The sequence below is a fragment of the Elgaria multicarinata genome, chromosome 16, assembly GCF_023053635.1.
Source record: "Elgaria multicarinata webbii isolate HBS135686 ecotype San Diego chromosome 16, rElgMul1.1.pri, whole genome shotgun sequence".
NCBI lineage: Eukaryota > Metazoa > Chordata > Lepidosauria > Squamata > Anguidae > Elgaria > Elgaria multicarinata.
Genome location: NC_086186.1, coordinates 4,295,129 through 4,318,434, shown reverse-complemented (window position 1 = coordinate 4,318,434; position 23,306 = coordinate 4,295,129). Strand labels below are relative to the sequence as shown.

Sequence of the window (23,306 nt, the reverse complement as noted above, 5' to 3'; positions counted from 1 at the left end):
CTTTTTTCTTCCCTATGGAGCCTTTTTGAATGGAAGCGTCTTCTATTGTTCTTATTTTCATTTCCAAAATTCAGCAGAGAGAGTGTTGTGGGTCTGCAGGTTGCCTCAGCTTTCTGCTCCTTTGGTTCATTTATGTCCCCCACCCAAATTACAGATGTGACTACCTTCCCGCCTGCAACATAGTTTCTTACATTTGCACGAACAGACTGCATTAAAAAGAGTATTTTCCTTTTGTGTCTGGTGAGGAAGGCTGGTTTAGGACTGAGAAAGGGACTTCATCAAGCCGGGAGTATGGCTACCATGCCACCCCCCTCATAAGCTGTCCCACGAGTCTGAAGCTAAAAAGTCTTTAAGGGGACCCTCTGTGTCTGTGATGTGGGGAGCCTACCACCACTCACTCACCTCCTGGCTGCTTGTCCTCGTCCAAGGCCCCAGAACTTGAACCATACCAACTTGTGACATAGAAGAGCAAAATGGATTTCAGTAGAGCATGTTCTCATAGAATCTCAGAATCATAGAATAGTAGAGTTGGAAGGGGCCTATAAGGCCATTGAGTCCAGCCCCCTGCTCAATGCAGGAATCCACCCTACAGCATCCCTGACAGAGGGTTGTCCAGCTGCCTCTTGAATGCCTCTAGTGTGGGAGAGCCCACCACCTCCCTACAGAACTGGTTCCATTGTCGTACTGCTCTAACAGGAAGTTTTTCCTGATGTCCAGCCGGAATCTGGCTTCCTGTCACTTGAGCCTGTTATCCCGTGTCCTGCACTCTGGGAGGATTGAGAAGAGATCCTGGCCCTCCTCTGTGTAACAACCTTTCAAGTACTTGAAGAGTGCTATCATGTCTATCATTCTGAAAACAACCTGAGTGTTTGCAGTGCCTGAGTTCAGGATAGACCTGGTTAGGCACCTGCCAAGGGCCCATAACCCAGCTGGGTCCCACTGATGAGGGCCTGCTGGAGTTGTTCATTCTCTTCTTGATTGCAACCTGCTTGTTCACCTGCCTCTTGCTCTGGCCTACAAAACGGTGGTGGTGGTGGTGGGAAGGAGGGGCTGGAGACGCCACGGCCTGCTTGTCCCCTGGAAGAGGAGGAGCAGGAGCAGGAACAAAATCCATTTGTGACAAAGGAGGTGAGAAGGTAGATCCACTAAGGGCCCAGCTACACGCTCTTCAAATCATCCATAGCAGAGATATGCATGAATGGATGAATTACCTCAGTGTATGGGTGTGGCACCCTGACTTGGATTGGGGCTATGGTGCTCCAGTCGGGGGGGATTTAAGCATCCCCCCTCTTATTTTATCCCAAATTCCACCCCTGCGGAGGAGGGAGTTACAAATGGCGTGGGGGGGAGGGAGATCTGCATTGGAATCAATGAAAACTTTTTCTTTTCCTTTGTACCCCCTACCCTGCCTCTTAATGGGGATGTGTGGAATATCGTGATGAACTGGAATGAATTTCTCATACATTCCTTCATAGGAGAGGCATTTCACTCTGTTGGAATGGGGGGGGGGGGAACTACACATACAAAAAGCCAGGATCTCACTCAATGCTGGAGGAAAGCGGGGCCAGGATAATGCAATGGGGAATCCCAGAGACCCAGATTTGGCCCACAGGACTTTCTGCACCCCTGTCATAGACACATCTGTCCCCATTGTTATAACCCCAGGATCTGGTGGTCAGAAGGCATCTGTGTCTGGATGCAGAGATTATACTTTTGCTCAGCTTAGCCAATAGCCCCAATGGACGTGTCCTCAACACATTTATCTGATCATATATGAGAACTGAGTAGCTCAGGCTACAAGGCAATAAAAACCTATGAATATGGCCTTTGGGGCCACTTTCCACAGTTTTTATATATTCTCTTCCAGTTCCAGCAGCCCCCAGATAACGCTTCTGTTGATTTCTGTTTCTGAAGCACTCTTGATATGACTGAAATCATGTCTGCAGAAGATATTGGAGGCCGATTTCAAATAAGATGTGGGACAGTTGTTTCATGGAGAAAGTGGAAAGCTGATAAAGGCAATATTCGGACTGTCAGTTCCAAAAAGTTCTCTAGTGGAGTGGGGGAGGAGAGTATATATCAGGAACGTGTTTGGTTCCAGCAGATAGCGCTCACATGTGTGTAAAAATGTCTCTCCTGCTATAGACACTGGTTCTGTGAATAGCCCCTGCTGTTATTTTGGTGGGGGTATTTTGCTTTGCTAACATTACATGTTTGGGATACTTATCTGTAGGGATGGAGAACATGAGATTTTCAAGCTCACCTAAGTTAGAAATATATGGATTGTGTAAAGTTTGTTCTGTCTGCATTTCACAAATTCATCCACTCATTGACAAAATTGGATTCCCCTTCCAACTTCTCAAATTTGTGCAAATTTCCATTTACACAAATTCACATTTGTGCAAATTTGCAATTGCAAAAATGTGCAAATGCCCCCGAAATGTGCAAATGCCCCTACAATGTCCATTTTCATGCTTTAGCCTATGGAGGAAATGCATTTTCACCAGCTTTTTAAAAATGTATTTTTTCTATGACTAGCGTTGCATAAAATTATGGAAATACAAAAAAGTCTGCAAATCCACAGAATCCATGTGACTTGGAAAGGGCTGGTTTGCCGTGAAAACCGTTGGTTGTATTCATGGAAATCCAAATTGATTTTATTTTGAAAAGGGATGTCAGAAAAATTGGCAAAATCTTCATTTTGAAGCTAATTTTTGCTCACTTCCATTTTCTGTTGATCTGGTTTTTGGGCTCATTCAGATGGGAAAAATACAGATTTCAAAGCATTCGGGTTTCTTTCTCTTTTTTCAAAATGCATTTTTCAAATGCAGTCACAATTCTGGGAATTTGGGAACATTTCGACATAAAGAATGGGATGATCCTCCCAGAGTGCAGGACACGGAATAACGGGCTCAAGTTAAAGGAAGCCAGATTCCAGCTGGACATCAGGAAAAACTTCCTGACTCTTAGAGCAGTACAACAATGGAATCAGTTCCCTAGGGAGGTTTTGGTCTCTCCCACACTGGAGGCCTTCAAGAGGCAGCTGGACACCCATCTGTCAGGGATGCTTCAGGGTGGATTCCTGCATTGAGCAGGGGGTTGAAGTGCACTGACAACTATTGGGGTCAATAAGACACATACCCTATATCATTTTCATACCACTTTCATAGTGTTATATCCTGCGTGGTTGTAGATGTGTCAATGGGCCCCAACAGCTGTCAGTGCACTTCATTACCACTACAAAGCAGCAGTGTAGATCCTGCAGTGCACTTCAATATTGCTATAAAGAAGTAGTGTGGCTCCTGCCTGTTATATACCACTTCCATACCACTTTCATAGTGGAATATCCTGCTTGGTGTAGATGAGTCCCAAGTGTTGTGCTTAGCAATATGCATGGCCAGTATATCTTAGCTTTTGGTTTCTTTAGTTCCTTTGTGCCTTTTCCAATTCTGTTCTTTGCTGAAGTTTATTTAGCATAGATAAAACACTTTGGGGGGGGAAGCGATCTTTTTGGGATTGTATCTCTGACTGTATCAGGTAAAACCCTGCCTGCCAGTAAGAAAAAAAGAAAGAAAAAGAATTTAGGACCACATTGAGATGGTTGCTTTCCAAACATTTATCAGGGCTTTGATATAAATGGGACATGGAAGGGTCCAGTTATGGAATTAATTTTACAAATTAACCAAGCTACATAGGAATGCAAGAGAAACAGGACGAAGGACAGAACAAGACTGAGAGAAATCAAGATTGACAGAAAGATTGAGGGGAGACATGAGAGCACTCTTCAAATACTTAAAAGGTTGTCACACAGAGGAGGTCCAGGATCTCTTCTCGATCCTCCCAGAGTGCAGGACACGGAATAACGGGCTTAAGTTGAAGGAAGCCAGATTCCAGCTGGACATCAGGAAAAACTTCCTGACTGTTAGAGCAGTATCACAATGGAATCAGTTACCTAGGGAGGTGGTGGGCTCTCCCACACTAGGGGCATTCAAGAGGCAGCTGGACAACCATCTGTCAGGGATGCTTTAGGGTGGATTCCTGCATTGAGCAGGAGGTTGGACTCGATGGCCTTTAGGCCCCTTCCAACTCTGCTATTCCATGATTCTATGAAATCAGAAGTCCAGTAAAAGAACAGGATGGAGGGGGGGGGGATTCTCTCCGTCCCACTTTAGAGATGTAACCTGCTTTTGAGTATTCAACCTGCCTCCTTTTTTAATTCCAGATCTGGTTTCCAGTTTGAAAATCTAGCCAGGTTTTACAAGGAAAGCTAATAAGTAATTTAACTTCTCCACAGTGTAAAAGCTATCAAGATTTTAATTTTAAAGTATGAAATGGGAATCCCTTCACCCAGCAGGGTTTATTAGCTTCAGTATAAAATGTTCCAGACATGTAAATGGTTGCAATTCGGCACCGGCAAAAGGTAGAAAGTTTTCATAATGTCAAAAAATGCAAAATAAAAATAAAAATGCTGGACTCACATTTATTTATTTTTTTAAAAAAGTTCTTTGCTGCACAGTCCAACTCTGAAATACACACATGTTGCATTCTGGAAGTGCTTGGAATCACATCTCTGAAGAAATCAATTTGGCATTCTGAGTATTGGAAATTAAGGGCGATTAAGATATTGTCCAGCTCATTCACTCTGTTGAAGGCCAATGCTGAAGCAGGAAAGAAGATGTGAAGATAGTTTAACATGCATGCTATGAAACCAAGCCTTCATTTACAAGATCCTAAAAGATTCATTTCATTTATTGCATATAAAATGTTCTATACTAATAATTCACTCCGTTTAGATTCCAGCACAGTGTACAATCCATTTAATCGCAACTCAGAAAACAAGAACAACCAGCTAAAACTCTTAACTCTTTTTTTTTTCTTTTTTTTTTGGAGGGGGTGGGATGGGGTGGGGGGATACACAAGTTAAAATGCCTGGATAAAAAAGAAAATGTTTTAGCCCAAGCTCAGAAACTTTTCTTGTCAGTTCTATAACCTGGGGCTCTCCAGATCTTGTTTGATTCCAACTCCTATCATCCATGATCATTGGGCCATGTTAGCTTGGGCTGATGGGACTTGGGGTAAAATAGTATCAGGAGGGCCATGGGTCGGGAATCTTAGGAAGGTACTTTCAGAGTCTGTTTTTCAAGTTTACACATGTTGAATTAGGTTCTCCAAACCATATAGGGTCATCGTGAGAATACCTTGTCCAAACATTTGAACGGGCTCGTTTTCTGGCAGTGTTTAATAACAAGGAGGCACTGGCGAACCAAACTTTGGCTGGTCATCCATGATGAATTTCAAACGAGACTCTGACAAACGTGCTATTTTTCAAGTACATCTCTGTACAATCCCATCTCTGTACATCCCTATAGCTTTTAAATATTGAGTTTGTTCTGACTCTATACTGTTAGCTTCACCCTACCCAGTACCTGTTTACACTTCCCTGTGCCTGTTTGCATTCTCTTTCCCTCCTTATTGTTTACTGCAACTTTATTAGATTGTAAGCCTATGCGGCAGGGTCTTGCTATTTACTGTGTATAATCTGTACAGCACCATGTACATTGATGGTGCTATATAAATAATAATAATAATAATAATAATAATAATAATAATAATAATGTACATCCCATCTCTGTACAATGCCATTATTAACCATTGAATCCCTGCCACATTTTATTTAATTTCTAGGCCTTTGATATTTGTGTGTGGGGTGGGGTGGGGTAGGGGGTGGGAATAACCAAAGAAGTATATTAGGAACTATTAAAATAAAATAAAAATTAAACCTTTAATCGGCATATTCCAAATGAAAAATCAGTATTTTAAGGCCAGGCCAAGAAAAACTTTGCCAAGCAGATCTGTGCTACAGGTGTTCAAATTCAACCACACTGAGCAACTCATTGACTGTAAGCAGTTTAGCTTTTCTCCCCTTTCCTTTTAACGATGTTGGACCTTAACATTGGAAAATCAAGATACACGGCTGATGGCCCCTCCTTTGTTAGCCATACACTGCTCTTCTCATGTCAGTCATAGGGTATGTCTACACTGGGCATCGTCCCAGGATCATCCCTGTGTGTCCACATGATGCACAGGGGATCCCAGAGGCAGGGAGGGATGATCCCTCCATTTTCCCAGGATATCACCATACCCTTTCTTCGTGGCTTTTCTCGTGGTTCCGGGGTGATCCCAAGGACCTGTAATGATCCGAGGTGTGGGCGGCCGGACTCTAGGGCTAGGCTGCCGGGACCCAGGAGAACTAAAACATAACAGCACCCCTCACAAGACGGGTAGTCTGGAAAGGTCTTACTTTAATAATACTAGCAAGGTATGGCAGAGCCAGAGGCAAAAGCAAAGTCCAGGCATGAGCAGGATTCAGAGTCCAGGAGCACACAAAGTCCAAGCAGGGCCAGAGCAAAGTCCAGAAATAAGCAGGTTTCAGAGGCCAAAGGCAAACCTGAGTTCAAGCAGGGGTCCGGGTCCAAGTCCAAGGACAGCAGGGTTCCAGCAGGGCCAGAGGCAAGGGATGTGGGCACAACAAAACAGAGGTTCAGGCAAGGCAAAACAGGGCCCGGAGTCGCAGGAACAGGCTACAGCAAATCCAAGAGATCGCATTGCCATGGCAAAGGGTAGAGCAGAAATGCTGGTCTTCTGTAGCCCCGACCCTAGCTGCTCCCAGCTGCTCCACATCAGCCCCCATGGAGTACTGCTGGCAAAGGGCCTGAGTCCAGCGAGCGCTCGACAGCAGAACAGCGCCTGACAGTGGACCTGGGTCCTGCAAATACTCTGCACTAGCACAGATCCTGACAGGACCGCTGGTGGCGTGGCCACCCATCCTGGCTTATTCCCTTTTCCCCATGAGTAGCAGGGGTCACCAGAGGAAAGGAGCCAGGATGGGAAGAGTCCAGAGTCATTGGGGGTGGGGTAGGGAGCAGGGTCGGGGCTTTTTCTTTTCTTTTTAAACTTTTTTGCTGGAGCACACGTGTGCTCCAGCAACTCTTCTTTTTTAAAAAAAAATGGCGGGCGCGATGCCCTCCTTCCTCCCTGGACGTCGTGCGCTGTGTGTGAATGCATGGGGATGATCTCGCCATGATCCTCCCCTCTCCCCCATAGAACGCCAGGAGGTGTAGACGTGCCCATAGAGAACCAATGTTCCTCTGACTTGCTCTGACCTTCATTCCCATTCCTCCCAACTTCTTGTTCAGCTCTGAGCATTTCTGAAATAAGACCCAGAATTGGAAATCACAGCTCAGGAGTAAGGGATGTGCAATTGACTGGCAGGTGTCAGGACCATGGACAGATCACAGGGGAGATGCACACGTTGCTTAGGGCAGAAAGCAGCTATCTGCGAGGGTTACTCCAAGTCTGGCCAAGCACCTCCTGTATCTCAGACTGCTTACAAGTAGGTTGTGGCACAGGCTCCATCTCCATAGGAAACTTCAGATTACAATTAAAGTGGCCAAGCTCTGACCCAGGGTAGGCTGTTGCTGCTTCTCAGTGTTGTGTGGCAATGAAGGCTGAGCAACGCAGTGTTCTGGAGAGGAGCGACTGGTACCTGAGGTTCTCCAAAATTATACTGTTTCAGGAACCATTGATGGGTGATGTGGGCTCTCTGGAGGCAATTCTTCCAGTTGTTGGGTTGTGGAACTTGCAGAAATGTGTTGTCCAGTGACTGTGTCCACAGAGAGGTCTTCCTCATGAGTCTTGGACTCTGTAACCTTCTCAGGTTCCTCCTCTTATGAGGAGTACTCTAAGTCATCTCTGGATTCCGGGCCATACATTCATGGTTGGTTGCAGTAGTTTACCTTCTGCTCCCTAAATTCCTTCTTTTTATCTTTCTTATCTTGATTGGAACAGTTACATTAATTTCCTGTGGCCCTACCTTCTGTCTTTATAAATATTTCTCTCTCTCTCTCTCTCTCTCTCTCTCTCTTTTACAGCATTACGGAGTCGATCAGGTCGATCTATTATCAACGGGAACTGGGCAATTGACCGACCTGGGAGATATGAGGGAGGAGGAACCGTGTTCACCTACAAACGCCCCAATGAAATCTCAAGCACAGCTGGGGAATCCTTTTTAGCAGATGGTCCAACAAATGAAATTTTGGATGTCTACGTAAGCTGCAAATATTTAGCATAATAATCCCATTCCTGCTAACCACAAATCCTTTCTATTCTATCTCATTATCCTAAAGAACTCCCCCCTTAATATTTAGGAGTTTGCAAACCACCTCCTAAGAGGAGAAGATATTGCTTTGTGGCCCAAACCCTATGCATGTATAGTCACCAATAAGTCCTACTGAGTTTGAACAGGATGATTATTTATTGATTTTCTATCTTCCAAATAGATCAGAGTCATTATTCCATTGGATCTTCAGAAATCCTGTGAAATCAGCTAGAACTGAGAGATAGTAGGCTTTAGGTATCCTGTGAGCTTTATGTGGGGTGGGAGGTATGGGAGAACTGAACTGAGAGGATGGTTGGAGCGTTAGTGGTTGCCATTTGAGGGAGGGGTGGGAGTGCAGAATTCCTCCCCAGGTCCAATTAAAAGTTGGAGAAGAATTCAGGTTTCACCCTGTATTTGGGGTGAATATTATAATCCTTGTAATCTCATATTTATGAGCCTTGAGACAGGGTTCTCTGTGATATATCTAGTCCATTTGCTTGCTATGGAGATGATTACACACACACACACACACACACACACACACACACACACACACACACCAGCCCATATGCTGACTTGGCTTCTTCCTGTCTTAGATGATACATCAGCAGCCAAACCCAGGTATACATTATGAGTACATCATTCCAGGGCCCAATGTCATTAGCCCTCAGGTGCCTCTTCATAGACGTCCAGGTAAGACCATCTGTTTCTTTCTCAAAGCTTTGCCTGCTGCCTCTTACTCAGACAAACTCTGCAAGCTGAGATATTTCTAGAGATGGGTGGGAAATTTGCTTCACCAAGGATTTTTCTTTCCTTTCTTTTTAATGTGGACCTGTAGCCCAATTGGATTCCACCAGGAGAAGAGCCTTTAGTGTGGTGGCCCCTTCTCTGCCCCTGGAGGTCATGCAGGCACCAACACTGGGTTGCTTTTGGTGCCTCCTGAAAAAAATACTCTATTTTGAGAAGCCTTCCTTAACTGATTAGCCACTGTTACTCTGATTCCTTTGTTTTTAAACTGAACAATTTCAATATGCTTTTTAAAATCTTCTTTCTTTTACTGTTCATACCTATGTTCCCCATTGTGGAATCTGTGTTAGATAATTGAGTGGTATATAAGTCTTGATGATGATGATGATGATGTATGTAATTCACTAGGGTGACCATATGAAAAGGAGGACAGGGCTCCTGTATCTTTAACCATTGTATAGAAAAGGGAATTTCAGCAGGTGTCATCTGCATGCATGCAGCAACTGGTGAAATTCCCTCTTCTGCACAACAGTTAAAGCTGCAGGAGCCCTGCCCTCTATTGTAGCTGGTCAGCTAAAAGAGGGTTGGAGCTAAAGAGGGCAGTAGTCCTGCAGCTTTAACTGTTTTGATGAAGAGGGAATTTCTCCAGGTGCTGCATGCATACAAATGACACCTGCTGAAATTCCCTTTTCTATGTAACTGTTAAAGATACAGGATCCCCGTCCTCCTTTCCATATGGTCACCCTAAATTCACACCCCATGAGCCTTTTAGCCAGCTGAGACAGAGGACATGGCTAGACCAGGCCTATATCCCGGGATTGTCCCAGGATCATCCCTGTGCATCCAAATGACACATGGGATCCTGGGAGCAGGCAGGGACGACCCCTCCATTTGCCTGGGATAATCCTTAGGTCTAGCTAAGGCCAGAGTTGCATTCCAAAATCTGATTTCCAGTGCAGCTTGTCCTGGGGAGGATGTGCACAAAATCCATATGTGTTTTGGGGGGAAATGCATGCAAAACAGCATTTCAGCAATGTCAAGTCCATGGGAAGAGTACGTACATTACAAAACGTGCACAAAAATGATGCATTGATGTGCATATTATGCAAGTGCATATGAATGTCTCTCTGTGTTTTTTTTTAATAGCTTCTGCCAAAATGACAATAAAAAAACTGACAGTCTGAGACTATCAGATTCATCTCCCTGGGTAACCCTGATAAGGTTCATACGACTTTTGGTTGCAAAAAATTAAATTGCCCTATTTGCAACCTCAAACATGAATGCAAACAGGAACATTTTTTTAAAAAACAAAGAATGCTTGTACATTCTTGAGCCTGCAGTTAAAAGAAAATGCATAGTTTTTGAAAATGGTGCACTTTTAAAAATCAATCAATCAATCATGTTTTAGTCAAGGAGGAAAAGTATGTACACTTAAAAATGTGCACACAAGAGTGTACGTGTCCCATTTTAAATGTGTGCTTTGCTTTCCCTCTTTTATCAAAAAGAAAATCAGGTTGCAAATGAAAACAGGTGAACTGAGCTTCAAAGTGTCTTCTCTTGTTCTCCTTTCCTTAGTATTTTCTTTTTTCTTTTTGCTATACTTCTCACTACTTCTAACTCATAAAATAAAATGACATTATTCGGTCCTCCATGACTGTCCCACGAGCCTTCGAACGCATGAAGAATGGAGTCCCTGTGTGCAAATAGACTTCAGATTTTTCCAGGCAAGGAAGTTTTAATTGCTGCTCAGTGCAGTAACCTGAGTGCCAGAAAAGGCTCCTGAATTTTCTGCTTGGTGACAAATGGGGTGTTGTGTTCCAAGAGAATCGTATGGCTTTTGTATGTAAGATCCACTTTGTGCTTTGCCTTTTGCTGTGAAACGTGCTTCGGAACTTGCATCAACATCCCAGGCCGTCATAAGGATTTTGCCATGTCGCATTCTGCCTGGCTCAGCGTTGAGAGAGAAAAAACAGCAACACTCCCTATTTTAATTCATGGTTGTCTCTGTTTCCCCAGGGGAGCCATTCAATGGCCAGTTAGATGTGGCGGAGACGGTGAATTATGAGGAGGAGTCTTTGCATAGGGAGACAGGGCAGCCTGTGGGGACCTTCCCCGTGATTCATCCAGGAAGATTTCCCTCTCATCAGCCAGACAACCAGGTGCCTGCTGGCCAGCCACCAAGACGCAACCGGGAGCACAACTGGAAGCAGATTGGAACAACCGAATGCAGCACCACGTGTGGGAAAGGTGGGCAGTTAACACAATGTGGACAGTTGACACATGTTCTACCCTGGATAATCCCAGACTGCCAAAGGCAAAACATGTACTAGGGGAAGAATTGAATAACTGTGGGCATCTTTGTCTCTAATGGAGGAGAAAGCAAACAGAACCCAAAACTGAGGGGCCGCAAAGCTTAGGAAGAAATATAAAGCATGGTGTATGCATCAGTTCAAGGGGGGACGTTTTCATGGAATGGGGGAGAAGTCATTTGAAGGGGAAATACCAGAGAGGAACAACTTATAATCCCTCCCAGTGGCTGTCTCTGAAATAGAAAAGCTGTAGCTCTCTGGTAGAATATGCGTAAGGACTCTGATTCAAACCTGGAATCTCCTTTTTAAAAGACCTCAAATAGTAGTAGGGCTGCAGAAAAAGACCTTTGCCTAAGACCCGGGAGAGTGTTTCTCAGGAAAGGAGAGGGGTGGACTTCATTAGCAGAACTCGTGCCCTTGTTATGCATCTGGAGTGTCCTGGGATCAATGTTCAGCATTTCAAGTAAAAATGACCCGCTGGTGAGAAGTCCTCCATATTAGGTCTCCCACTGCTGGGTTTACATCCCCTCAGGAAAAGCAACACTTTTGTTCAATTGCATGCACAACCGTTTCTGCAAGCTAGATAGGGGAGAGAGAGAAAAATGAGGGAAGACGTGCATTGGAATGCATCCCTGTGTCCCGTATTCTCTGTGGGCTGTGCTGTGGAGTGCTGCTGCAATATGCCTGCATTCGCTCCTGCTCCTGGATGCTTTCCCTCCGACCCTTTACTTACAACACTCCAGAGCAAGGGCAAGAATGTTCCCTACCCTTGCTCTGATTTGACTTCAGAGATCAACATATCTCAAAATCTGATTGGCTACGTGGCATCATTCAAAAAGCGACATTCAGAGCGAGGCTAAAGCCAAAAGAAAAAAGATGCTCCAGAGCGACAGCAATGAATTGGGAGAGCATGGGAAGAGGGATTTTTGGTGGTGCGGTTCAATGGTTTGTGAGAGCAGGCTTGCCTTGGCTAGTGGGGGGGGGGGGTTTCCCATCTCATAGTTTAAATAACAATTCTGGGGTCTGCAAGAGTCAATCCATCCCCCCACCCTTGGTTCCCAAAAATCTGTCAGATGCAGTCTGACAGATGCAGTCTGACAGATGCAGTCAGATGCAGTCTGACAGATAGGGCATTCCAGGGGAAATGAACACAGGTCCATTTTTACAGATTGCCCCTCAAATATCAACCAAAAATTATCCGCTAAGAAACTTCAGCACAGCCCTAGTTCATTCTGAATTCTGTGATTTACAGAAACAGATTTTTGAAAATAGTTTCCCCCCATCCACCCAATTGGGGTGGTGTGGTGTGCAGGGAAACGCTTTCCCCATTCCAAGCAATTCATGTTTCCTTTGCACTCCATTTGTGTTGGCAAAGCATCTGATCCTTCAACGGAAGCATCACAACCAGGAAAACTCTCTGCTTTTAGTCCGGGCTGTGCTGTGCCCCCACCCCCATCTCTCCTTGCCAAACACAACCGTTTATCACCTCTGGAATCATTAGAGGTGGCCAGGCAACCTCGCGGGATCCTCCGGTGGCCCGCCCTTTTAATATTTCCCACCCTGCCACAGGCTCCAGTACCCAGCTTAGATAGAAAATGTGAAAATGTGGTTTGGAACTTGCACCCAGCTTGTTCACTGCTTCAACAGAAGCCGTGCGTTGAGACAGAGATGCTCGGAAGCAGCAGACACGGCCCTTGCCAGAAGTGACGTATTTCCTGCAAATTCTACCAGGAGGAAAATAATGGCCCTGGAAGAGAAATTATTGTAAATTAACATGTGTGATGCTGAAAGTGTTCCTGGTTGAATACATTATATTTGACTTTGGCAGAAACTTGCGTTTCCATTTCCCTTATGGGTAAATCTTCCCTTTTCTACATTGCATGTCAAACAGCCATTAGTTGTAATCAGCGAGAGAGCTGTGGTGTTAGGCTTGAATTAAAGAATCTTGGAGTGTTTTGGTCCAAGGTTATTGAAAATAAAGCACCTTCTGGATGTGCTGCTTCATCTCACTCACTGGAAGGTGCCAAGGATCTCAAACTTGAGACTTTGGCTGTGATGCCTTTTCCCTTTGGGCTACTGTGGAAGCTTTTTGGAGGAAAGGACTGTTGGCTTGCTCTCTCCCGCATGGCTGCGCTACCGCTCCATGTGGCCAAAGGTGGTATTGCAGTTATTATTATTATTATTATTATTATTATTATTATTATTATTATATTTATTTGTATCCCGCCTTTTGCCCAATGCTGGGCCTCAAGGCGGCCTTACAAAGTTTAAAATATACATGGGGGGGAGGGAAACAAAACCATAAACTATTAAAAAATACACAACAAAATTATAAAACATTAACATAGATGGAGGGCTGGATTATTCTCCAAAGGCCTGCTTGAACAAAAAAGTTTTAGCCTGCTTCCGAAAGCCCATCAAGGAGGGAGCCAGCCTAGCTTCCCCAGGAAGAGAGTTCCAGAGCACCGGAGCAGCCAACGAGAAGGCCCTCTGCCATGTTCCCACCAAGCGTGCCTGTGAAGAAGGTGGGACTAAAAGAAGGGCCTCTCCAGAAGATCTCAAAGCACGGGCAGGCTCATAAGGGAGAATACGTTCTTTCAAATAACCTGGACCCGAACCATATAGAGTTACAAGCTCAGTGAGTGTCAGGTGACACAAAGAGCCAATAGGTTTCCTCTTGACAATATGCCTATGCCCTGGCTGCTTCCTGGCTCACCTGCAGATGGGACTGAGCCAAAATACTCCTTCACAATTTCACATTCCCTGTACTGAGGGTGCAAATGTGGAGGATTATCCCAGGGATATTCAAGGGAGGAGTTAAAGGAAGCAAACTTTCAGCTGGCAGTTCTAGGTCTTTTGGCACCTGGTGGGTTCCATTACAAAAAAAGAAAAGAAAAGAAACCCTTTATTCCCTCTAGACTGTGGGCTGGAAGCGTTGTTCTCATCCTGTGTTTTGTGGATTCTCAAGCACCTTCCTTACCATCAGCCACTCATTGACAACATCGGATTTTATTTCTAGAGATGTGTGAGAATTTAGTTCCACTTGCACAAGGGCAGACTAGTACTAATTCGGACTTGTGCATGCACACATCAGTGCTACCTGGTTAGGCCTCATCTTGAGTTCTGGGCACCACACTTCAAGAAGGACACAGACAAGCTGGAGCGTGTTCAGAGGAGGGCAACCAGGATGATCAGGGGTCTGGAAACAAAGCCCTATGAAGAGAGACTGAAAGAACTGGGCATGTTTAGCCTGGAGATGAGAAGATGGAGGGGAGACAGGATAGCACTCTTCAAATACTTGAAAGGTTGTCACACAGAGGAGGGCCAGGATCTCTTCTCGATCCTCCCAGAGTGCAGGACACGGAATAATGGGCTCAAGTTACAGGAAGCCAGATTCCGGCTGGACATCAGGAAAAACTTCCTGACTATTAGGACAGTATGACAATGGAACCAATGACCTAGGGAGGTGGTGGGCTCTCCCACACTAGAGGCCTTCAAGAGGCAGCTGGACAACCATGTGTCAAGTATGCTTTAAGGTGGATTCCTGCATTGAGCAGGAGGTTGGACTTAATGGCCTTATAGGCCCCTTCCAACTCTACTATTCTATGATTCTACTTTGCTTGCGTGTAAGTGCGAATTTGCACAAATCCCCCCAAAATGTAAAACAAACAAACAAAAACCAGTCTACAAGTCCACAGTATCCATGCAACTCAGAAAAAGCTGGACCACTGCAGAATTTGAAGAATTCTGGATTTGCAGAAACCTGAATTCACTTGACTCCAGTGTAGATTTCTCTGATTTCTCCCACATTGACTCAGCTTCTGGGGCATTGTCAAAGATGGCCACCAGGAGCACTTCACTTGAAGAGGGCCCTGGGCAGACAGTCTTCATGGGTCCTGCTGGGGACAGGGACAACAGCTCTCTGAGTGCTGGGAGCAGATGCCTTTGGTGCCGCAACAGATCTATCAATCATGCAGAGTTGACAATGGTATGTTTTAGTTGAGAATAATGCACCAAAATGGAGGCCACGATGGTTCAAATTCTCTTTCCTGCCTCACAAGAACTGTGGTATTGTTATCAAAATATACTTCAGCATTGGTACAAGTCCAGCCATGTGTCATATTTTGACTGGGGAGATTATCCAACTCAGTCTAAATTCCAGCCCTGGAGAAATTGGCAGGGATGTGGACCCACTCTGGTTTAAATTCAGAAAGAGGGATTTATTCCAGGGCTCACTGAGGGAAATTTCAGAACTTCCCTGTGAGCTTTGCAAAAAGAAGATCAGTTCTCTGACATGATAGAATGGGTAGCCAGATCCTGAAGGTTTGGGAAAGATTTCTGCCACTGTGGGAGCTAATTATCTCTTGTTTGTTTTAGCCATGGGCCATGACAAAGGTACAGTGGTACAGTACATATGATATATATAGAGAGAGAGGGGGGGGGAGGGGGAGCTTCTATGGATATGCAAATATTATCCAGCCCATGTCAGGTTTGTCAATCCATTCCATCCAATTTCTACATCATTTTTCATTTTTTAAAGATCCACAAAAATGTGCATTCATTTTTGTAGGCAACTTCCCCGAACGTATGCATTTTATATGCAATTTCCAAAATACACACAGTTTTGTATTCAACTTTCCCTAATCTAAATAGATCTGCTTTTGAGCCAAGAACTTCATCAGAAAATTTGGAGAAGTGCAGAATCTGAAGGAGAGCCATGCTCTGATCCGCCTGTTGTTTCAGGATGGGATTGCTGAAATGAAAAGTGGATGTCATGTCTGATGACGAATGAATACTTGTTTAGTTTGGAGAACAACATTTTAGATGTTAAGTTGCCACTTTTGCCTGTGTAACTCTGTAAAGCAAAGGTGGGCAATTTTTGGCTCCTCCAGATGTTTTGACCTACAACTCCTATCATCGCCCTTCATTGGCCATGCTAGGTAAGGCAGATGGGAGTTGTAGGCCAAAGTTGTAGGGCAGAAGTTGACCCGCCTTGCGGAAAAGCATCATGTACATTGACGGCTCTGTATCAGTCCATCAATATATATATATATATATATATATATATATATGGTATTAAATGTATTTATCACTGCCTTTTACTCCCCCCTCCCCTTATCACCCCAGGGTCACAGTACCCCATCTTCCGCTGTGTGAACAGGAACTCCCATGAGGAGGTGTCTGAGAGTTACTGCGACACCGCTACTAAGCCCAGTCCAGAGGAGGAAGCCTGCAACGTCTTCCCTTGCCCAGCCTTGTAAGATAACAATTATACATATTTATTCCACCATTTTTCCACTTGCACTTTGGGAGGGGGGGGCTCTGAGCACATTCCTGGCTACAGGCTTGACTAGAATGCAGATACTCTGAGTCCCAGTCCAACACTCTAACCATGCTGACTCTCAGAGTGCCATCCATTCTCTTCGCACTTTACAAAGACCAAGAGACAGGTCCCTGCCCCAAGAAGCTCCCAATTTAAAATCCAACACAGAGGTTACTGGGGCCTAAGGTTTATCCCGGGATCGTCCCTGGGTCATCCCTGCCTGCTCCCGGGATCCCCTGTGTGTCATTTACATGAGCAGGGATGACCCTGGGACAATCCCAGGATAAACCATAGGCCTAGCTAAGGCCTAAGTTACATGTGCATAAGCAGGGTCGTGCAAGCGGTTTTGTGAACCGCCCAGAAAGCTCCGGCTATTGGGCGGTATAGAAATGTAATAAATAAATAAATAAATAAAGCAGTTGTACAGCCTGTTGTGCAAGCGGTTGTGCATTATGCTTGCACACCCCATAGTCTCACAAGCGTGATGCACAACCACCAGTTGCACAAGCATTATGCATGGCCACTTGTGCAAGCAAAAGATCTTGGCGTAGATCCATTAGCGCTATTTTAGAGATGGCGCAAAGCAGACAACTAGCGTTTCTCTCCCCCGCCACTCCAATGCCATTCCATGTTTTACGGTTAGCTGCTCCATTCCTGATATGTTAGAAATCATGGGGTACTGCCCAAATCATTGAAATCATTGGATACTGCCCCAAATGTTCATTATGAGCCGTATTGTATATTCCAGGTATTTCTTACATTTTGCATATAGTTGAGGAAAACTATAAGCCCGTTTCTTCCTCCCTCCCCCCCCCCCGCTCTGCCCCCAATTCTCTCTTAGCTGGGATATAGGGGAGTGGTCGGAGTGCAGCAAGACCTGCGGCCTGGGAATGCAACACCGCCAAGTCCTCTGCCGGCAGATCTACGCCAACCGCACGCTAACGGTCCAGCCTCACCGCTGCCACCACCTGGAGAAACCGGAGACAACAAGTACGTGCCAGCTGAAGATCTGCAGCGAATGGCAAATTCGGACAGAATGGACATCGGTAAACAGGAATGATTCACGCCTGCAGGGAAAGGTGTCGAGGCTCAGCCTGGGATGGCGCAAAGCAGGCGACTCGCGTCTCTCTCCCCCGACACGCCAGTGACACATTCCATGTTTTGCAAGAGCTTCTCCTGATGGGTTAGAAGTATCCAAGGCAGTAAGCCTGTATGCACCAGTTGCTGGGGAACATGGGTGGGAGGGTGCTGTTGCACCATGTCCTGCTTTGACAGCTGGTGGGCCACTGTGTGGATGGAGTGCTGAGCTAGATGGTCCCTCGGTCTGATCCAGCCTCAGGGCTCTTCTGATATTCTTAACACCATCAGCAATGCTGTTTGCCAGCCTTGATTTTAAACTCCCTCACATCCTAGCGCCATCGTGGCTACAGGAATAAAGTGGAGTTTCCTTCTGCTTCCCATCTCCTCCCACGCCTTGGGTGGACATTTCAGGGCCCCTTGGGCTGCAGGACCCTGGGCTTGGGTCAACGTCCTAGCTGCCCCACTGCCGAAGATTGGGATGGAGTGGTAGGAGACATTTCTGAGGATTTGGGGTGGGGCTTGGCTCAGCTTAATTCACAGAGGAGGTAGCTAGAGGTACCTTTCCCTGTTTCGTTTTGGGTTTTTTTTACACTTCAAGAGAAGCCCTGTCAGATGGGAACAGTGGCTGGCAACCGTCTCTTTCTCCACAGCCTTCTGACTTCCTTCCAGCTATGTTCCTCCAGCTGGAAGGAAGTCAGGAGTATCCAGAGAGATAGAGAAGCCCACCAGCTACTAATCGTGGCTTCTTTAAAGAAGAAGAAGAAGAAGGGAAAAGTATACTCTCAACCACCTCTTCTGTCAAATAAGGTAAGCTAACACCCACCTTCCTTAGAAATTTACCCACAGCCAGATTTCCCAGGGTGTCAGGAATGGCTTGGTGAAACTGGGGAGGGAGGTTCAGCCCAGGGCTGTGTCTCCACAAATTTTGATTCTACGCCCCCGCCCCCCAGCTGCCCAGTTCTTTCATGGAGTTTGACTTCCTTCCCTGCTTCACGACACAGTGTGGTTTGGATGCATATGAGTGAGTCTGTTTCTTGGAACTGTGCGACGATGAGGTTTGGAAGTGTTAATCTTCAGGTTTTTCTAGCACCATGACTCTAAGATGAGCTTCTTCAGTTAGATGATCCCCAAGAGAGAAGTTAAATCCTTTCATTTGCAAAATGATGATTCTGGAAAAACAAAAACAAAGCCTACTTTAACAGGGGAGAGGACATGATAGCAAGACAGTCCGCTCATTGAACAGATCCTAGATTTGTGTATTCTTTCTGGAATTCAAGGAGGAACCCAATCTTGGAAGTATTTTCCTGATCTTAAAAGCAAACACATGGTTTAAAAATGTATTGGCAGTGACCAATTCCCCACCCACCCACAACCCCCAGCATAAAAACACACACCCATAAATGTGTTGTCTTTGATCTTGGATTCTGGAGAGACAAGATGGCATTTTTAGTTTTAGTAGGCTCAAATTTATTCCACTGCATTAATCAGCTCTTTCTAAAATATAACCAGAGTTACTTCTGGGAAGCAGGGGAGAAATAATGAAGGTATGATGTCATCCATTCCACATCATTCCACTTGTGTTCCACTTCTTAGCAAGATAGGAACTTGCCCCTAATAGGGCAAAAATAACTTAGGCCATACATAGTATGAGAAACTTTCTTCTCAGGAGACTCAGAGTACATTTGAGCACATTCTCAGAGAACTGCCTCCTAGCAGACTCAGGCTCCCAGCACAGAACCATCTCACCCCCAGCTGCAACATCTTTTTGGGACTGGGAGCTTAAGAGGCAGGCTCCTTTGGGGGCGGGTCACCTCTGAATGGGACGACACCAAGGCGAGGGCCTGTCCCCTTATTTGTTTGTTTTGTTTTCTCCGCCTACTGACTTATAATTTTGTTGTGTTTTTTAAACTTTTTTTTTAACATTTCTTTTCCTAAGTTTTAAAAACATATGTTTTAAACTTTGTAATACCGCCTTGAGGCCCAGTATTGGGCAAAAGGCAGGATACAAATAAATATAATAAATAAATAAATAAATAAATAAATAAATACATTTGCCTGATCGGTTTGACAGGGAAACATTGACAATAGAAATGATTTTTTTAACCCTCAAAATTCTTTGCAAATTTTGATGGTTGTTATTATTATTATTATTATTATTATTATTATTATTACACCATCAATGTACATGGTGATGTACATAGTAAAAGAATAAAACAGCAACACCCTGCCACATAGGCTTATATTCTAATAAAATCATAATAAAACAATAAGAAAGGGAAGGGAACGCACCGAACAGGCACAGGGGACAATAAAACTAACAGTGTAAAAGTAAGATCAAGTCAAGGTCTAAAAGCCGTAGAAAAAAGAAAAGTTTTCAATTGAGCTTTAAAAACAGTAATTGAACTCATGGTTCGCAAATACTCTGGAAGAAGGGGCAGTGAGAGAAAATGGACAAAGCCGACCAAGAGGCCCTTGGGCGGGTCAGAAACGTGGCATTCAATAAGTGAAGAGCATGTGAAATAAGAGAAGGAAAATAGGGAGGAGATAGACTGTGACAAACTTTGAAAGTCAATATTCTGTGACTATCCTCTGGATGCCCAGATATTCATTGGATATCAGGTGATATATTTGTTATTCTGCACATTCATTTTTGTAAGAACCCAGGGGTCATGATGCAGAGTCCTATCTGCAAATGGACTCCCATTGCTAAGTATGGGAATGATGTTGTCATTATTATTATTATTATTATTATTATTATTATTATTATTAATTATATTTATTTGTATCACACGTTTTGTCCAATACTGGGCCTCAAGGCAGCCTTACAAAATTTAAAACATACACATTTTAAAACCTATGGAAAGAAATATACAAAGTAAAAAAAAATTAAATATATTACAATATTAAAACATTAAACATTTAAAATACATGACAATTTTGATGTCCTTAGCATAGACAGAGGCCCAGATTATTGGCCAAAGGCCTGCCAGAACAAAGAAGTTTTTGCCTGCTGCCAAAAACGTATCAAGGAGGGAGCCAGTCTAGCTTCCTTGGGAAGAGAGTTCCAAAGCACTGGAGCAGCCACCGAGAAGGCCCTCTCCCATGTTCCCACCAAGCGCGCCTGTGAAGATGGTGGGACGGGCAGGCTCATAAGGGAGAATACGGTCTTTCAGATAAACTGGACCCAATAACCTGGTTTCTTGGTAGATATTTTAAGTTCTTAACTTCTTTTTCCAGTGAAGGTTGTTACGAAACTCTACCTGTGAGCCATATGTATCGTCCATACTCGACCCAAAGGTTTCTGTTGTTGTTTCAGTGTTCCGTGCCATGCGGAGTAGGGCAGAGGACCCGAGATGTGAAGTGCGTCAGCAACCTTGGGGACATTGTTGACGATGAGGAATGTAACATGAAGCTTCGCCCAAATGACATCGAGAACTGTGACATGGGTCCCTGTGCCAAGAGCTGGTTTCTTACAGAATGGAGCGACCGGGTAAGACTTGACACTGTTACCTTCTGGCTTAAAGGACCATAGTTCAGTGGTACACCACATAGTTTGTAGGCAAAAGGTCCCAGGTTCAAATTCCTGGCATCTCCAGTTAAAAGCACCCCACCCTGTATTTTTCTATGACTAATTTTGCAAACAATTCCAGGAAGTACAAAATTGGTCCACAAGTTCATGGAATGCATGCCACTTGGAAGCCCAGCTATGGGGTGGTATATAAATGTAACAAACAAACAAACAAACAAATAAATAAATAGATAGAGAGGATATTCACTGCAGACTCCACGGCCTGATGCATAGAAATCCAAGCTGAATTGAATGTGTTGTGCATTTCTCTGAAGACCCTGGCTGCAAGAGTGTCCCATTTCTAATTTCTAATTGTGAAGTAGTTTTGAGTTTGTTTATTTTCTTTTACACGGGGATGAATGTCTCTTTTGACATTTATTGCTGTGATATTTCATGGGCATGGGACAAAAAGAATTATCCTCCAAGACAGCGAAATGTAAATAAACGCAGTAAAGCATTCTGGATTGGAGCCAGCGTGGGTGTAAATCTGCCCACTTGAATATCCAGATTAGATGTGGCTTCAGTTTTCTTTCTCTCTTCTTCCAAATGTGCTGTTTGGTCCCACGTAGGTTTTTTTTTTAATATGACTTCATTTTTGTTTTTATACCAGAAACATTTTTAAACATTTTTGCTGTATGCCCAAAGGCTATGTTGTGAATTTTGAATAGACTTTTTGAAAACATAATTGCATGTATTTATTTATGTTAAAGGAGAGAGTCCAAGATGAAGTGTGTGTGTGTGTGTGTGTGTGTGTGTGTGTGTGTGTGTGTGTGTGTGTATGTGTATGTAGGGGGGAGGGGAATCCATTATTATTCTGTTCATGCTTTACTGTCAGAAAAAGAGAAGCCATGGGTGTCTTACCACTTCTTTGTATGAATGATTTCCAAACATTTGCTACTGTGTCGGGTGCAATTCGCTAGCAGTTCTTCCATGACTACATTTGGGGCTTGAATTTTAAGGGAGGGTCATTTTTAAAAGCAATAAGACAAAACAAAACAATCAACCAAGATTCTTTTCCATGGAGGGAAGAACAAAGGAATATTTGCTAAGAAGGGACCATGCAATGCTATGACCACCTAACCTTGAAGGTACATGTGAACTGGGAGATCCTTGGTGAGAACTCCCCATATCCTTCTTCCTTCATTGGACGTAAGTGCACAAACCAAATCAATGTGAGAAATAGGCTCAGTTTAAACAACACGTTAGTCAACACAGTGTGAAAACTCCACTCTACGGTTGAGTTTTTAGGAGGTACCACCACACAACATGTTCTAACTCCACCATTGTGTGACTGTGGGCTACCATGGAGTTGAGTGAAAAGTCAATGCAATGTTTGATTAACAGTTCCTCTGCCCTCTCTCCTTCCCCGGTCCTCCCGATGGTATCCCATCAGCCATTGCTGCGAAAACACAATCCTGGCAGCTCTCCTAGAGCGGCACCTGCTCCTTTCGCTGCTCTTGCCAGAGAACTCGGTAGCCACTGGGAAAAGTCAACTCAATGCAACGGAAAACTCCATGGAGCCCTAATGGTTGTGCAGGAACTCTCCTCTGTACAATGTGGATATTCAGTGTGGAGAGTTTTCCAAAGGAAAAAGAAAACTCCACTGTAGGGTGGAGTTTTCCCTCCAGGCAACACATTTCTCAACGGTGGTATAAAAACTCCACCGTGGAGTTCTAAAACCACCATTGAGAAATGTGTTGTCTGAACTGAGCCATACCGTTTGTTCCAGATGGCTTCCCAGTTCCCCAGCCAGACCTGCAGGTAATGGAGACCAAACCTGGTACCTTCTGCATGCAAGGCAGGGGCTCTATCCCTCCTCTCTTTGTTTCATAGACCATTGGAGGAGCCCAAGGCACAGTCACAGGCAGATTCATAGGTGGCATGGCCAAAGTGTCTCTTTCTGCCTGTTATGGAAGGGCAAGGAAGGGTTCTTGCACTAGGTGCCACCTCAAACCCTATATGCCAATACCCAGATCATATAAAGACACCTAAGTGTGCTGCTGGGTGTCTGGGTCCCCTCCTCCATGGAGAATGCCTTTATTTTAATTTTAAAAGATGGGAGGTGGAGCCTCAGAACCACAGCGTGTTCTGGTTTGAAGTCTGCTTAGGAATCCTTTGCAA

At 44.5% G+C, this 23,306-nt stretch overlaps 2 protein-coding genes across 4 annotated transcripts in view; both read left to right on the top strand.

Moving 5' to 3' along the window:
* Positions 1-23,306, top strand: part of TARS3 (threonyl-tRNA synthetase 3) — a 556,255-nt gene that overhangs the window by 491,213 nt on the left and 41,736 nt on the right. The gene's annotated exons all lie outside the window — the stretch shown is intronic.
* The window catches only part of THSD4 (thrombospondin type 1 domain containing 4), a 387,535-nt gene that overhangs the window by 338,390 nt on the left and 25,839 nt on the right, over positions 1-23,306 (top strand). For all 3 annotated transcript variants that reach the window (XM_063142589.1, XM_063142590.1, XM_063142591.1), the window contains 6 exons: positions 7,932-8,107; positions 8,755-8,851; positions 10,922-11,152; positions 16,342-16,471; positions 17,379-17,583; positions 20,934-21,107. In XM_063142589.1, the coding sequence (XP_062998659.1) occupies positions 7,932-8,107; positions 8,755-8,851; positions 10,922-11,152; positions 16,342-16,471; positions 17,379-17,583; positions 20,934-21,107 (1,013 nt within the window). The remainder of the gene's footprint in view (positions 1-7,931; positions 8,108-8,754; positions 8,852-10,921; positions 11,153-16,341; positions 16,472-17,378; positions 17,584-20,933; positions 21,108-23,306) is intronic.